The sequence below is a fragment of the Teleopsis dalmanni genome, chromosome 1 (genome assembly GCF_002237135.1).
Source record: "Teleopsis dalmanni isolate 2A chromosome 1, ASM223713v2, whole genome shotgun sequence".
Taxonomy (NCBI): Eukaryota; Metazoa; Arthropoda; class Insecta; order Diptera; family Diopsidae; genus Teleopsis; species Teleopsis dalmanni.
In genome coordinates this window covers 182,603,761-182,618,195 of record NC_051846.1, presented here as the reverse complement: position 1 = coordinate 182,618,195, position 14,435 = coordinate 182,603,761, and the positions used below count along the sequence as shown (strand labels likewise).

Sequence of the window (14,435 nt, the reverse complement as noted above, 5' to 3'; positions counted from 1 at the left end):
GATTTATAATACATTTAGAATTGCTGCTAAAATAGTGGTTTTCAACAGAGAATATAAGTTAATACCAGCTTAGTGGAGTATTGACTAATTGGGTTATAATTTATATATCATAGAATATTTATGACTAGAAAGGTTTTGGCACTTATTGATATACGGTGTTTCACATATGCTGGTATTATTTTTGAGATAATGTAATATATTCAAAACTTCTATTCTTCTTTTGATTTTAAGTTTAGATCCACAAATCTTTTTTTTTTACGGTCTGAAGTTTTTTTTTTTATTGAACTATTAACGAATTTTCCAGCTCACATCGTAAGATATCAGAGCCAATATAAATAATATATACATAACTATTTATATAATGCGAATTGTACGAGTAGAGAAAAGGCCGTAAATGAATATCCTACATTTCCAAAATTACTATATTGAAGTAACAAATTCAGGTTAGAATAAAATAGGGTTTCAGGTTCCAAGTGGATCAAGTTTCATCTTAGTAGAACTTTTGTGTTACAACCATTACTAACTCAATATAAGATATTCACTAATTTGGACAGAGGTTAAAATATTTATCATTGTGGAATTTCTAATATGAGATGGGGACAGGAACTTCTGTCAAAATTTAATTCTTTTGGTTCAGATTAAAGCAGAAGCGATAACCTGTCATCTCTGACACAACATCTCATTGAGATGGTATCATAGGTTAAGATGTCTTGTTAGGGTAACTAGTGAAATGCTTGTTTAAGTGTTAAGAGGAGAGATAAGTCTTGGTAGACACAACGTCAAACCAGCTCTTTAACCAAAAAAAAAATATCTCTAATAATAATGAACACCTTTTTTGGTGGACATGTAATGTGAAATATTAATATAATGTTTATTAAACTTATTAAAAATAAATAATCATGGCTTGGTATTTAAAGTGGTGCGAAGGCAATAATGTTTTTATTGAACGATTTTATTGCAAAAAAATTATTTTTATATATAATATATAAATTGTTTTTTTTAAATTATAATATAAAATGAAGAAAATCAAATATTGTATAATGCATGTAAACTATGTATGCTTAAGTTGAATCCATGAAAAAAGCGTAGGAAATATTTAAATTAGTATTTAGTTATTATATTTAAACAATTATTATTAAAATTTAATAATCGTATCAAAAATAAAATAAATAAAATATTTTTAAAACTTTTTATTAAAATTATTTATTTAATATGCTAATTACTATTATTCGTGATAGAAATCACCTTTCAAATGCATTTGACGAAAATACTTCAATACTTCAACACTTCAAATTGTAATAATTTATTTGTGTATGTTTGTGTATGTTTGTTTATCTAAATATTCAGTTGACTGACTTGATATCGTCGAGATTGAACAGATTATATCACTTTAAAGTAATTTAATATGAACTGCATAATAGCTGATATGGTAAACATAAAAGCTCATAATGTTTTGTAATGCAGAAGTAGGCTTATGGAAAGGGAAGCTGCGCAACTGAACTAATTTTGATATCGAGCCATTCACTTTTAGACAAAATATCTACGATACAATTTTTTACAGATATTTTTGTTTGGTTTACAGATACAAAAAGGCTTGTGTAAATTTCTCACCTTTTCGTTTCCCACAATTATATTTGCTATGTGCAATAGGTTTTTCTGCTCTGGAAAATTGCAGTAAAAGATGTAAGTAATGTGGGTCTCTTTGTAGATTAAAGTTTTTTTAACTGTTTAAATTATGCAAAAATGTTACACACATAAATTATGTATATTATGTGACTAAATACATGTTAATATATCTGATGGATTTTTATGACACAACTTATTTAATATATCATTTAGTATATGAATATTTTTTATAATATATGAAGTGAACAGAATTATTAAAATTAAATAATTCCAAACCTCTCTAAAAAATAAACTCTTAATCTGTAAATAATTTTTAAGAGATACTAATATTTTCGAATAGAAAAAAATTAACATTTAATATTATAATGTCTTTAATTACAAAAAATCTCAATAATTTCAAATAAAAATAACTGATGATGTATATTTAAAATGATCGTTTAGTTATACTCCTATATATAGCTCAATAGGTATTTAATTTATATTGATGGTCAGTTGCATTGCGGGATAAGGGGATAGATACTCATTCTTTGGAAATGTGATCTATAAATAATTAAAACTATCATCTCTTTTTATTGAGAATATAATTTATTCTCTTGAGTAGTTTAATATTGAATATCCCAAGATATCCACTTAGGCGTATAGGGTTAAGGTTCAAGGGTAAGAACCAATTAGAACCTTTGGCAAAGCTTATAACGTTCTTGAGGGGGTGGTAATATTGGATATAATTTTCTTAAATTATTTTAAAAGGTTTTTTAATATTGTACATAAATCTATTAAATCTATTGTATTGAAAAATTCAAATATGTATATTTCAGGTATTAAAATAGTAGTGTTATACTTAATACTACTTTATTAAAATTTTATTTTATAGTAACAACATATGTTATAAAAATGATGTCGAATGATCTCAAAGAAAATTAGTAAGTTTATATGAGTAATATGTAATATATTATGAGTAATATGTAATATATTACTCATTAATATATGTCTTAATTAATATAATATATTAATTTATATATGTATGTAAATTGAGTGGACAAACAGGCTTAAGTAATTCCTTAGGACAGCTAACCAAACTTTACCTATAAGTTTTAAAAACTTTGGGTTCTCGTTCTAGACGGATTTGACATTAAGTGCCACTCATAATTTTCGTCACTGTTTCATTTTTCGGAAGAAAGCCAGTTTTGTCAGAATTTTACTTTTTGATAGAAAGGTAAAGCACACAGTTTTTCTTAAGAGCAGGGGCACCATTCTTGTCTCCATACGAGTTCTACATTCGAAAGAAACGCAAGCTAAGTAAGTTTTCTTATGAACGAAGAAAATACTTTATCAGAGTTCTACTTTCGAAGAAAATGCAAACCAAATAGACCAACAGGAGATCCACGAAGATCACAACAATAAAAACAAAATATATTATAAAACCTAGTTAAACTAATATTTCAAAACACCAAATAAAATATTGAAAATTTATGAATATTGTATCAAAAATCATAGTATGATAACACAAAAACACATGTTATTTTTACAATTTTGTATGAATATATAATATATATATATATGAATATATAGTATATACAATAATATAATATATATTAGCATAATGTTGTATATTAATATATACAATCAACATAAATAATGTTCTCTTCAAATTCTTACCTTACAATACTACGACGGTTATTGTGCTCTTTACGTACACCACCGGCATTATCATTATCATCATTATTTTGTTGTTCATTTGATTCCATTATTTCAACTAAATCGGATATATTCTCACTAGAAATAGAACGCAAATTGGAACTACTACTATTTTGTGCAACAGTGGCGCCGGCGCCGTTTGTGCCCTGTGTTGTAGTAGTTTCCGTAACTATGGAACAAATATCATTATTGGACTTGCTCTTCAGTTTACTACGTCGGTATGAAGTAAGACTTGTGGTCATGCGGCCTAGTAGGCCTTTCTTACTGCTGATCGTAGAAAAGTAACTAGAGAAAAGTGGGATTTTAAAGATATGTGCATATGAGTGAGTGTAACTTATAGTAAAGTGGTAAAGTGTGCGGGTGCCAATATTTATATTCACGGGTTGAAAGAACTTTAAAAAAAATATCTGGATTCTTTATGAGTTTAAAATGTAGAGAGTGCAATTTAGCTGTAAATTTGTGTAGGGTGAGATTGTCATTTTTGAAGATGTATTTTTTTTATAGGTATATATTTATTTTTTTTTGTCAAAAATAAACGAAATTAAATAATTTCACTTTTTATTTATAAAAATTCAGACTCGATTTCAATTTTTGATTTTATAAGTTCGAACTTCACTATTAACTAAATTTTTGTTATTATTAAGTGTTATATTTTATATTTTAGTTTTGAAGAGAATTTCACTTTTTATTTGTGGTCATTTTTTTTTTTTGAATGTTTTAGTCACTATTAGCTCTTTTTATATTTTAATAATTATTATTTATTATTAAACACTTCCGTTCTTCGTTGGTCCAATAATATTTTGAGGTTTTCGTTTTCGTTGTTAAATTGTGAATTTGGTTTTTTGAACTTTTGAATCAAATTAATAACTGTTCAGTTTTTTTTTTTTTGTAATATTATCCAAATAAATTAATACTATTTTAAACCATATTAAACTCAAATTTTATGGTTTTTAATGTTTAAACAAAAGAATTACTTTTATTTTTTAAATTGAAGCTTTTAGTTTATTATCTTTTAAAAAAGTTCATAAATAAATCGCTTTGTTGTAACTTTAATTTATTACAAAATATCTGATATGCAGCAAAAAAAAAAGAATATGAACGAATACTCTTATGTATAGATAAATAGATACATTACCGCAACTATATGTATGCGTATTATTAGATGATGTGAAGGTATTATCGCACTATTAACTGCTGAAGTTAGTAGTAATCAGTATCTTTTTTCAGTAAACCATGTAAAAATTAAATAGCATTGCAATTTAAATTATGCATGGAAAATAGTTTGAAAATGCTGAGTTGTGTTACATTAATTAACTATTCGGAGCGATAGTAAAATAATTAATCTGGAGATTGGTTAGATTTAGGTTAGTCGAAGTATATCCGTGTGTAGCGATAGCCATGTAAATTTTATAACCAAGAAATATTTTTTTAGGTTAATTGCTACCTATCTGTAATATAAGTATTCGGATATACTTTTAATAAGAGAGCATCTTGCAGTACTTTTATTTAATAATATAAATGAATTTATACGTGTTTGTTTTTGTTTATAATTTCTATTCAAGTAGACTGTGTTAACAAATTTGGATTCAATCTAGTAACTAATATCTGCGTCAAAGCCTTGGCAAGGTTTGACCGCGGTAGGTGGCGCTGCTATGGCGAAAAAAGGAAAATTATATTTTTTCAGTTAAAAAAATCTGTTTTTTCTCAAATATTTTTCAAAATAAGTTTTAAAGTAGAATTTCTAAAATAATATTTTCGATTTTGATGCTGGAAATTGGATTATGGTTAAACAGTTTTTAAGAAAACACTATAAACCAGTTCTTATTTTGAAAAAGAATGTCCTAACGTTGCTGTATTTGTTCAAGAAATAGATTCTATGGGTTCAGAAATAACTGTATGGTCAGAGTCCAAGAATTCAGTTTATTAAAAAATATGAATCTTTTCGATCTTGCAAATTTTCTTTGTATAAGTCACTCTTTTTAAGCAAATGTTACTAAAGTGCTTATTTTTGTATTAAATGTAACTGTAACTACTTTTTTATAATTTTTAGGGAATATATATAAAAGACATAGATAGAAATATTTCAAAACCACACCACCAGCACAGATTCATAATATAAAGCACTGCATTTTTTACTAATAGTTTAGATCATTTTTAAAATAAGATTATTCTAGTCATCTTGTCTTAATCTTATTATTGCAAATGTTATGAGAGATACTGTATCATCTACCTTTCAATTAAAATGTTTCTTAAAGAATCTTAACCACTCGTTTTAAAATAATATTACCATATATCAATCAATTTTTTGTAATATAAAATACAATTCTTAAGATTGTTTTAGAAAAAACTATTCTCAAGTATCTTAGAAGATTTCTCAAATTGGTGACACTTACTATAATCTAGTTAGTAGGCCGTCCGCTAAAAGCATTATAGGTTAAATTGAAGTTTTCAAAAAACTTTTAAACTCATTGCATTTATACAACAACACAACAGGCTAATTTGGATTTTAAGTTATCAGGGATTCAAGTCAAAACAAAAGTTGAACTTTTATAACTGGCAAAATGTAATGTAAGTTTTTTGTAAGATCTCTCCTTTAAGAGGATCTTAGGCTCAATTAAAGAATTGAAATACTTTTAAGTCCACTGAATTGATGTAGTAGTCAAATGAGCCAAATTCGATTTTAAATAACCGATTTTAAATTCAAGTCAAAAGATGGTTAAAATCTTGAAATTTTTTTAAACACCTCCCACTCAAGAGGATCTTGTTCTCCATTAAAGTTTCGAAATACTTTGGAGTCCACTGGATTGATTCAGCAGCCAAATGAGAAAAATTCGATTTAAAAAAACCGGGGATTATAAGTCAAAAAATTATTGTAGCCTTGTGATTTTTTTAAATGGCACAATGTTATTTAAGTCATTTGTAGAATTTTGCAGAATCCCGGCCAAGAGGATTATAAGTTTAAGTAACGTTTCAAAATACTTTTAAACCGAAGTGACAAAAACTTTGGTACTTAAGCATTGTAAGTTTGTGCAGCCTTGGTTACTTGTGTAAAAACTTGATTAGTCATCGTTTCTAATTTGACGAGTTCTAAGTCTGGTACTTGCAATCCAACAAATTATATACGGACTATAAACTAATTAAATAAGAATTGGAGTATTTCCTAAGATCACTGATGATGAGTATTTGGCAATACTTTAAACAGCGTTATATGGTTAGTCAAATTGCAATAAATTAATCAAATTTTTGTTGTTGTTTCTTTATTACTGTTCGAACTCTTCGAATACATTTATATTAAAATTCATTGGTTTAATAAGCCTAAACTAATTCCAAGGATTTTATTTAGATGATGAGTATTTGGCAATACTTTAAACAGCGTTATATGGTTAGTCAAATTGCAATAAATTAATCAAATTTTTGTTGTTGTTTCTTTATTACTGTTCGAATTCTTCGAATACATTTATATTAAAATTCATTGGTTTAATAAGTCTAAACTAATTCCAAGGATTATTTAGGTGTCTTCTGTTGTGGTATGTCCATAGACTGATACCATTTGTTATTATTAAGTTGTTAGTTTATATTAAACATTTTCTTAACAATATTGAAAATTATAGCTATTAAGAAATAATTAATCACTATGTGTGTTATATATATATTGTAAAAAATATATATATAGCATTTAAAGAGTAAAAGGATTATATGCTTTTCTTTTTGTGTTATCAAAACCAAATTTTATATGATTATTTTTTGTTTTTATATATACACTTTTTACACTTTTACGCATTTATTAATCAATCAATATATTATAATAAATCGAGTTAATATTTTTTATTTAATTTGATTTTGTAACGGTTTTATGATTTCACACTTAACACTAATCAATCACTAGACGATATTGTTAGTATCCGCAAGAAAAAACGATGAATGCAGATACTATTAGCAACTCTAAACGGAAATTTTGATAGAAATTAAACCAAATTTATCATAAATCAAATCGAACTGTTTTGATGCAACGCCTGTAAACTTCTGTTGCTGCCAATTTGGTGAAAATCTTTCCTTGGCCACAAATAATTTGCTGCAATTGCAGCAAAATTGAAAGCACTTTTCTCTTTTGTTACTCAGTTCAGTCAATCATCTTCGAGATACATTTTCCGCCAGTTTTCAAGTTTCAGCGATTTAGCGTTTGATCGTTTGAAATTCGTTTATTAATATTTTGCAATGTGCAATTAAAGTGTTTTGTGTTTTGTGTTTTTATTATTATTATTGTTGTTGTTGTATTAATTTTGAGTTGAGTTGAGTTTTTCAAAATGTGTGTGTGATTTGCCCATTCTGAAGCTTGCAGTAGAAATTTTCACGTTGCAGATGTGCAACAATCTTGCCTGCAGCATTCGTGCTGGCGTTTAACAACAACACAACAATGCAGTGCGATTTTTATTGTTGCTTTTGGAATAAAACGAAAAACAATTTATTGTGATTTCTTGATGTGAAGATTGTGAAACTGGAGCAACATTTCTGCTCATTTGCTGCATCTTCTGTCAGCTTAAACTAACCGTCTTTAAAGTCATTGTCTAGTGGTTTCCCGACTGGCAATTTTTTTTTTTGCTTTTTTTTTAATTGCAAAATACTGTCCGTGCAAAATTTTCATGGCCGTTGCACATTTGATGAGTTAATGCTTTCTTTAATAATATTTTTATAATTTTATTGTTTTTCACTTTGCTTTTTGCCATTTAATTAACAAATATTTACAGTATAAATTTTGATACCTGATTAATTTGCTTTGATTTTATAAATATTAATTTTTTTAATTTGAATGGCGCACAGCAAATATTAATTTAAATTTTTATTTCTTTTAATTTAAGTTTAATTTTATTAATGATTTATTTTAAGTATTATAAAGTTTTTATTAAACTTCAATAACACCATATTAGACCGCATTGCTTAATGTATTATATTAAATAAATTTTTAATATCCGGGTTGACGAAAGAAACTAAATTCTTTATATAAACTATCGTTTTTGATAGAGAGGTATTTCGAATAGTATTAAATTATAACAATCAAATTTTTATTATTTTATTAATGAATTGCATTTTTGGCTGACCATATAGCTGTTTTAAGTATTGCCAAATACCCATTACCATAGTTAACAATATAAATAAAAGACTAACATATATATATATATATATATATGGGAGGCATCAGAATGAGATCGGTAGTTTATTCCATACTTGGAGATGTCTACTTAGCGTCCATAATTTCTATCTATTATTTAACTATTATTCATAGTAAGGTTTCAAGAATTGTTCTTCACGGCTATCATCGTTTATCTAGAGAGATGTAATTTTGATCTAAATTATTAACACAACTCACTAAATTTTTTAGAGATTAAAATCAATATTTTTTTGTTGTTATTAAGCTTAAAATGTTGTTAACATTATTTCAAATATATCTTATAATTGACAGAATTCGTATGAGGAGTATAAAATTTTATAAATTGTTTTAAAAGCATTTTATTTTAATTCAAAATGGTTGATAGTGGCTAATAAATAGGAGTTTCGTTGATATATCTATATTAAGAATTATTATAGTTACAGAAATTTATTACAGAAAGAGTTTTATTTTCAAAGAAAGTTTGTAATCACCATCAGAGATAAATAAATAGAAGTTTCGTTGAGATACATATGAAGAACTAATATAAATACAGATATAGCTGAGTTTAAGTTCTGACATAATTTATTTGGGACGACTAAGTGCAGTTCACAAGCTCCATTCGAACAATAACGACAAAAGCAAGTATAAGTTCATACTATTAGTAAAATTACTAGATTACCGAAAGGTAAAATATAGTAATTAGTAACATTTCAGGATATTTTAATATAAACAAAATTTTTTATAATTACATATAAAAGTATATAGAGAAGCTCATATATATATATTATTATATATGAATAAAAATAATTACATATGATATATGTAAAATTTATAAATTACATAAAAAAAAAATATAAAATACATATATATAAGTAAATATTTAAAATATTTAAGTACGTCTAAATGACTTCGGGAATTTTTGGTTTTATTTAAGTATTAAAATTCTTTCAATAAGGCCAGTCTCGAAATTAGCAAAACAATTTAAATGTTAGATACAAAGATAATAGAAAATAGTTATAGATTTGTATATATTAGTTAGTAAGATAGCACGAAGTCATGGCATAGTAATATTACTAAAAACACTATCTCTGATATATTGTTGGAATTAGATATTGGAATTAAATTTGTATATATTAGTTAGTAAGATAGCACGAAGTCATGGCATAGTAATATTCCTAAAAACACTATTTCTGATATATTATTGGAATTAGATACGACTAATATCTAATAACATCTAATATAGTTATATATTTGTATATATTAGTTGGTAAGACAGCACGAAGTCATGGCATAGTAAGATTCCTAAAAACACTAACTCTGATATAAATCTTCAGTAGAAAGAAATTGTAAATATACATTGAATATCACTAAAGCAGCTAATAAGCGAGAAGATAGCCTAGGAAGCTGATGCAGGTTGGAAAAAAATAAGCTACCAAAAACGCTGTGTTGATCAGACCTATTTGAAATAAAGAATTCTAAAAGCATTTATAAAAAAAAGAGACTTTTTGTCTTTGTATTAGTAAGAACAATAATGGGACACTGTTTGATGAACCCATGTCAAGATACAATTGAGATAGCTCCAAACTTCTGCGAAAGTTGCAATAGTAAAGAAAAAATTGATAGTATATGGCTTGTACTATGTCACTTTTCTGCTCTTACAGTTTCAATAGTGTGGACATTTCTGGTTCTACATTGATCTCAAGGATTACCGTTATAACGTCTAAAATCTATGATGGTTGTGTTGGTGTGTAAACGGTTTGCTGGACTTAAATAAAAACCATTGTAGAACCATTGTCGATATAATAATATTTTATTTTACGAAAGATGTTTTTGTTTTCATATGATTATAGAAGTATAATATTTCAATCAATAAATCATTAAACAAATTGTATCATTTACTCAAACAAAGAAGTCTGTAATGGTTTAATCGAAAAGATATATTGTTCTAACAACATAATGTAAGACCTTTGTGAGTAGGTTTGTATAGTTTTAATGATATCTATTATCAGACCAACTATATTTCCTAGAATTGGTATCTTCGGTTTAATATTACTTCCGATCGCTATATCATTTTTTAGTTGGTAATAGATTAGTTCAAATTTTGATAGCGCCATGTATGTATTATGTATAATCAAACTACTTGTTCCAAACGTTTAGTCATTTACTTTAATTTTATATATTATATAAAAATAATATTCATGTATAATATATGAATATTTTATATATATATTTTTTAAAGCTTCACATTTTTTGAAATTATATTGTTAATAATATATATGTGCATTAATTAATTTTTAATTAGTTTTTAATGCAGTCAGTCTCTTTAAACATCACAGACATACGAGTATTATTTATTAAGTAATTAAAAATATAATTTAATTGAAATAATAGAAATTATCACATTTGGTTTATATAATTAATCACATTAATATTTAATTAAATTTTTTTTATTAATTTTCTTTTCTTTTTATGAAATACATATTCATTTTTTAACGCATTTTGAGCAACGTGAAATGTGTGAAAACGCAATGTGTGATTAAAAATCTTGTATCTTTTTTTGCACTGCAGTTGTTTTGCACTTTTTGCGTTTTCCTAATTATCTATCTTATAGATACTGCATTTTTATTTTGTGTTTAGTATTTTTATTCGTGTTAGCTGGAGATGCACTCTCTATATTTTAAATATGCATTTTGCAAGAAATATTTTGGCAAACTATACATTATTTATTAAATATATTAACAATATTAACAAATTTAATATCGCACCCGCACGCTCCGAATGGAGTGATGAGTTTGTTTTATTTCATGCAATATTTGCAACAAATTTTGCACGATTCACAATTTTTTTTTGGTGTCGATGGTGTGGTGTGGTCTCGTTGGAGAAGTCTCAAGACTTCAGTTGTAGTCCAACTTGTACCTTTTCATTGTTGCGGTTTTCAATTTAATAATTAATTGCAAAACTATGAATGTTGCGGTTGTTTCTGTTGTTGTCGTGGTTGTTGTTATTGTTTGAGGTTGTTAATTAAATTCCGTTCCGAATCGTTGAGCTTTGCACTGGCTGCAATATTTAACGTAGCAAACCATACTGTTTAAGTTTGGATTAGAAAACACAAAAATGCATGCAACCGTTAGTTTATAACAATTCGTAGCCGTAATTGAATTGCTTGGATATTAAACACTAGCCAGAATTAAAATTCAAATTCATTGAAAGAACAGTCACTTCCGAAACGTACGAACTTTTTAGATAAATTAGGTATGCACTTTTACACGAGTTGTAAGTGTTAAACTTCAATGAAATTCGTTTGAAAAAAATGTGAGCCACCGTCCGCCTCAAGAAACGGAATGCGAATATCTTAACTGGAGCTAAGCCAAGTCAAAGTATCCAACGTGCACGCTAAACTAAGCCAAACTGTTATGAACTGCGCAGTGTTGAGACAGCTGTGTGCTCTGCTGAACTCCACTGCTACTCACACTTGAGCTTAAATCAAATTTAAAATTCAAATTGGAAAGAAAAACTTCTGGTTTAAATGTTTTTTTTTCTTTGTATCTGCAGCTGCTTGTATCTTTCTTAGCGCAGCTTGAGTTTTTTTCTGTGTCGATTCTCTGTTGTGGTAGTCTTCTCCATTTCTGTTCACGTTCATGTGCTGCTGTTAATGACGTTATAGCCACTCTTTATGAAATTTTTGTGGCGCCCCTTACTTGTTTTCAACGACATCTATACCTCACATATGTACATATAGAGATTCTCTTTAGCCGTCTCATTGACACACTCAACACGTATCGCTGCCAATATCATTTACCTAGTTTTTGCATCGATCTTCTGCTACTTGTCTTCATCTACGCGTCTACGATATCTTCATCTCACCTTTGTTTATGTTTTTGTTTTTCTTTTATTCGAATTAAAACTTACGCATTGCTGTTTAGATTTTCCTCTTCATTGCTTTCTTTAGCTATTCGCATAATTTATTATGATCAATAGCTTTTAAATATTTTTCTACTTTTCAAAATTGATGTGCTCGTACCAATCTAGTATATTCTACCAGATGCTAGGATTTTACTCATATTTAAATAGATTAAAATTAGCTTATTTGTGCTTAGATTTCTTCTTACAAAACGAAAATTTGAAGAAAACGACAAATATTTTTCTAATTACCGTGTTTTGGTGAATACACAAATTATAGGACTCATAGTACATAAGACCGGATCAACGTGAATTAAATACCGCTTGAGACTTATGTTACATAAACTTCACTAAATAAAGCTAGTGGAAGAGTAGTGGAAGTTAAGTATAAAATAGAAAATGTTTATTGTATAAAGCAGGGTGTATTAATGGTCGGTACGCGGACCGCTATCGTGCCTTTAGTACCACGGGTTCACAAAATATGGGTTTGTCGCCTTTAACGGTATTATTTTTTAAGTATATATATTTGCAGCAGATGAAGACGCTCCGGCGAAAAAGGTGTTTGAAGCAGTAGTTGGCGGAAGAAGACGTAGAGGTAGACCGTGTCTCCGGTGGAGTGATCAAGTTGAGGGACCACTAACTGGACTTGATATACGAGACTGGAGAAGGCGCGCACGCAGCAGAGGCGCCTGGGGAGACATGCTGCGTCAGGCCGAAACTCGGTAACGGGTTGTTATGGCCACATAAGTAAGTAAGTATTTGCAGCAGTACTTGTGAAATACATTTAACAAAAATGAGTACTATAGGTTGATATGTTTAAAAATTTTTAGTAGAAACATATTGACTATATATCCAGTTCGGAGTACATTTTGTATGGAGAAAAATTACAATAAATTATTTACCGGAACTATTCTAATTCCGTAGTTCTAGTTGTCGTAGTTTGAATATAGTATGATGTGATTTCTAAAAATCTGCACTTTGTGGTCTGTAATTCGTAATAACAGTCTCTCGACTTAGTCACGTTCGAGAGTCTGCTTTTACAATCTGTAATACGCAGTAAGAGTTTATCTACTTAGCCATATTCGAAAAAAAATTTATGTAGAAAATTAATTGTTGCCCCATATGTAAGGAAGGACAATTGAATTCACAAATGTTTTTCACAACACTGAGCTGGAGTGATGATGGGATCTTTTCACTTTCAGAAAAATGAAAAAAAAAAGTTAATACATTTTGAAAATTAAAAAAGAGATAGGTTAGGTTAGGTTAGTTTATACTTGTGATTCAAAGGGCATCCACTTATGCCTATTGTCCCATTGTGTTACCGTATAATGGAAAAACTCAGTGTTTAAGACCACCTGGAAGTTTTGGATTAAAACGCTGTTTAATGGAAGGTCTTGTAGTTAATTCAGATACGAAGAAAGAAGGAGGCTATGAGAAGGAGATGAGAAAAAAAGAGATATATATTGATTAATCTTGTCATAGATTCAGTTGCCAACTGTAACACTAAACGCACTAGAATAATAATCAGTTCAATCTAAATAGACTATGTAACTGGAATTATATTGGTTTGTGTTGGTGTTTTACGGCTGCCGAACTGAAAGATAACGCTTATATCATTGTGATCTCATTTGTATTAAGACTTTCTTTCCTTTTTCTCAATTTTGAAAACCATTTTGACTTCTTGAGAAAATTACTAATTTTTACAAAGAAGTGTTGGTAAGAGTTGATATAATATAAAGATCAGAAGGATTTTTATTATACTATGTGCTACTATTGCTGTTATCAGTCTATACAGAAAGAAAGTTAGAAGTCTTAAACTTCAATTGCAATTGATATTTTTTGAAGTGTCTTTTTATTATTAGTTATTATTATTTATTTTTAATAGCCCATATTTATTAATTTTTTATTTATTATTATTATTTTTATAGGTTATTTGTAAGTTTCAATTTTGCTTGTAGTTTATAAGAAGAATTTAGCCTGTTGAAGCTAAATGTCCATCAAAAAGACAAATGGTAATATCTATGGTTATGGTTATTTCTAGGTATATTACTGTACCCTACTACTTGCA

At 27.7% G+C, this 14,435-nt stretch overlaps 1 protein-coding gene across 1 annotated transcript in view; it reads right to left on the bottom strand.

Annotated features, from left to right (window-relative positions):
- Positions 1-14,435, bottom strand: part of LOC119666861 (GATA zinc finger domain-containing protein 14-like) — a 40,632-nt gene that overhangs the window by 10,908 nt on the left and 15,289 nt on the right. The window contains exon 5 of the mRNA XM_038076140.1: positions 3,283-3,606. Within this exon, the coding sequence (XP_037932068.1) occupies positions 3,283-3,606 (324 nt within the window). The remainder of the gene's footprint in view (positions 1-3,282; positions 3,607-14,435) is intronic.